The following is a 2,789-nucleotide window of genomic DNA, read 5'->3' on the forward strand; positions in this document are numbered from 1 at the left end:
TCCATCCATCCACCCATCCACCCATCCATCCACCCATCCACCCATCCACCCATATCTGTGTGTTTGTTTTTTCCTCTGAAGATGGCCTCCCTCCCTTCACCGTCTCTTCCTTCCTTGCAGATGCATCAATGGTGGCCAGAAGGGACCCCGGGGATGGACTTCTCCACAGTCAGCACCCAGGGCTGGCACCAAGTTCTGCTCGTGGGAGCCATGTTGTGTGCGAGGAGCTCACGTCCTGTGCACAGTCCCATCCCATGGAGGAAGGGGTCAGTATCTCCCTGGAGGTCGCTTGTCAGGAGGAGCGGGGTGGAGCTGCTTCCCAGGGGGCCCTGGGAGGAGATAAAGGGGGTGAGTGGCCGCCCCCCCCACCTGCCCCTAGGAAACGCAGCACCCCCTGGGCACACCCAGACCATCCATCCATCCATCCATCCACCCATCCATCCACCCATCCATCCATCCATCCACCCATCCATCCATCCACCCATCCACCCATCTATCCATTCATCTATCCATTCATCCACCCATCCATCCATCCATCCATCCATCCATCCATCCATCCATCCACCCATCCATCCATCCATCCACCCATCCATCCATCCATCCATCCATCCATCCACCCATCCATCCACCCATCCATCCACCCATCCATCCATCCATCCACCCATCCACCCATCCATCCATCCACCCATCCATCCATCGACCCATCCACCCATCTATCCATTCATCCATCCATCCATCCACCCATCCATCCATCCATCCATCCACCCACCCACCCATCCATCCATCCATCCATCCATCCACCCATCCATCCATCCATCCATCCACCCACCCACCCATCCATCCACCCACCCACCCATCCATCCATCCACCCTTCCACCCATCCTTCCCTCCTTCCTTCCTTCCCTCTTTCCTTCCTTCCTTCCTTCTGTCCTTCCATCCCTCCTTCCTTCCTTCCTTCCCTCCTTCTTTCCTTCCTTCCCTCCTTCCTCCCTTCCCTCCTTCCGTCCATCCCTCCTTCCTTCCTTCCTTCCATCCCTCCTTCCTTCCTTCCCTCCTTCCTTCCATCCCTCCTTCCTTCCTTCCTTCCATCCCTCCTTCCTTCCCTCCTTCTTTCATTCCTTCCTTCCCTCTTTTCTTCCCTCCTTCCCTCCATCCCTCTTTCCTTCCTTCCATCCCTCCTTCCTTCTTTCGTTCCCTCCTTCCTCTACTTCTCCCCCTTCATCTTCTTCCTGTTCTTCCCCTTCTTTTTCCTATTTTTCCTCCTAGTCTTCCTGTTCTTCCTCTACTTCCTTTTTTCTCTTCTTCCAATTCTTCCTTTTCCCTTCTTCCTCCTCCTCTTTTCCTCTTCTTCTCTTTCCTCTTCCTTCTGTTCTTCCTCCTCCTCTTCTTCTTCCTCCTCTTCTTCTTCCTCTTCCTCATCCTCTTCTCCTTCTCCTCCTTCTTCTTCCTCTTCCTTTTCTCTTCCTTCTTCTTCTCCTACTCCTCCTCCTCCTCGCCTTCTCCTTCTCCTTTACCATCTCTTTCTCCTTCTTCTTCTCCTTCTTCTTCCTCTTCTACTTCTCCTTCTTCTTCTTCTTGTAATTGTTCTTCTTCTTCTTCTCCTTCTCTCCTTCTTCTTCTTCTCCTTCTCCTTCTTCTTCTTCTTCTCCTTCTCCTTTACCATCTCCTTCTCCTTTTCCTTCTCCTTTACCATCTCTTTCTCCTTCTTCTTTCTCCTTCTTCTTCTTTCTCCTTCTTCTTCTTTCTTCTTCTTCTTCGTCCTTTCTTCCTCTTCTTCCTCCTCTTGTTCTTGTTCTTCCTTTTTCTTCTTCCTCCTCCTCTTCTTCTCCTCCTCCTCCTCCTCCTTGCCTTTTCCTTCTACTCCATCTCCTTCTCGTTTTCCTTCTCCTTTACCATCTCTTTCTCCTTCTTCTTCTTCTTCTTCTAATTCTAATTCTTCTTCTTCTCCTTCTTCTTTTCTCCTTCCCTCCTCCTCCTCCTCCTCCTCCTCCTCCTCCTTCTTCTTCTAATTCTTCTCCTTCTTCTTCTTCTTTTCTTCCTCTTCTTCCTCCTCTTGTTCTTCTTCTTCCTTTTTCTTCTTCCTCCTCCTCTTCCTCCCCTTCTTCCTCCTCTGTTCTTTGCTCCCGGCCCCTCCCCCCCCCGGGGTTGGGGGTTGGGGTGGGTCCTCCCCCCTCCCCCTCCCCCCTCACTTACCCGGATGTGCGGGGCGGGGGAGGGGCGGGGTGGTGAAGAGCAGCTCCTCCCCCCCCACCCGCACCCGATACCGGCAGGAGGCGGCGAGGGGGGCGAGGGTCACGGAGGAGGCCTGCAGCGGGGGGCGGGGAAGGGGGGGACAGACAGACGGACAGAGAGAGACAGACAGACAGACAGACAGAAGGAGAGAGAGACAGACAGATGGACAGAGAGACAGACAGACAGACAGAGAAACAGAGAGACAGACAGAGAGAGAGACACACACACAGACAGAAGGACAGACAGACAGAGACACAGACAGACAGAAAGACAGAGACAGACAGATGGACAGAGAAACATACAGACAGACAGACAGAGACAGACAGACAGAAGGAGAGAGAGACAGACAGATGGACAGAGAGACAGAGACACAGAAGGAGAGAGAGAGACAGACAGATGGACAGAGAGACAGAGACAGACAGACAGACAGAGAGACACACACAGACAGGACAGACAGACAGAGACACAGACAGACAGAAAGACAGAGACAGACAGATGGACAGAGAAACAGACAGACAGAGAGAGAGATAGACAGACAGAAGGAGAGAGAGACAGAC

The 2,789-nt window shown here is 52.7% G+C and overlaps 1 protein-coding gene across 1 annotated transcript in view; it reads right to left on the reverse strand.

Moving 5' to 3' along the window:
- Positions 1 to 267: 267 nt before the first annotated feature.
- The window catches only part of Anos1 (anosmin 1), a 39,121-nt gene continuing 36,599 nt past the window's right edge, over positions 268 to 2,789 (reverse strand). The window contains exons 8-9 of the mRNA XM_013035420.1: positions 2,194 to 2,305; positions 268 to 329 (exon numbers count right to left, since the gene is read on the reverse strand). Coding sequence (XP_012890874.1) covers positions 268 to 329; positions 2,194 to 2,305 — 174 coding nt within the window. The remainder of the gene's footprint in view (positions 330 to 2,193; positions 2,306 to 2,789) is intronic.

This window comes from Dipodomys ordii, unplaced genomic scaffold (assembly GCF_000151885.1).
Source record: "Dipodomys ordii isolate 6190 unplaced genomic scaffold, Dord_2.0 Scaffold210, whole genome shotgun sequence".
Classification (NCBI taxonomy): Eukaryota; Metazoa; Chordata; class Mammalia; order Rodentia; family Heteromyidae; genus Dipodomys; species Dipodomys ordii.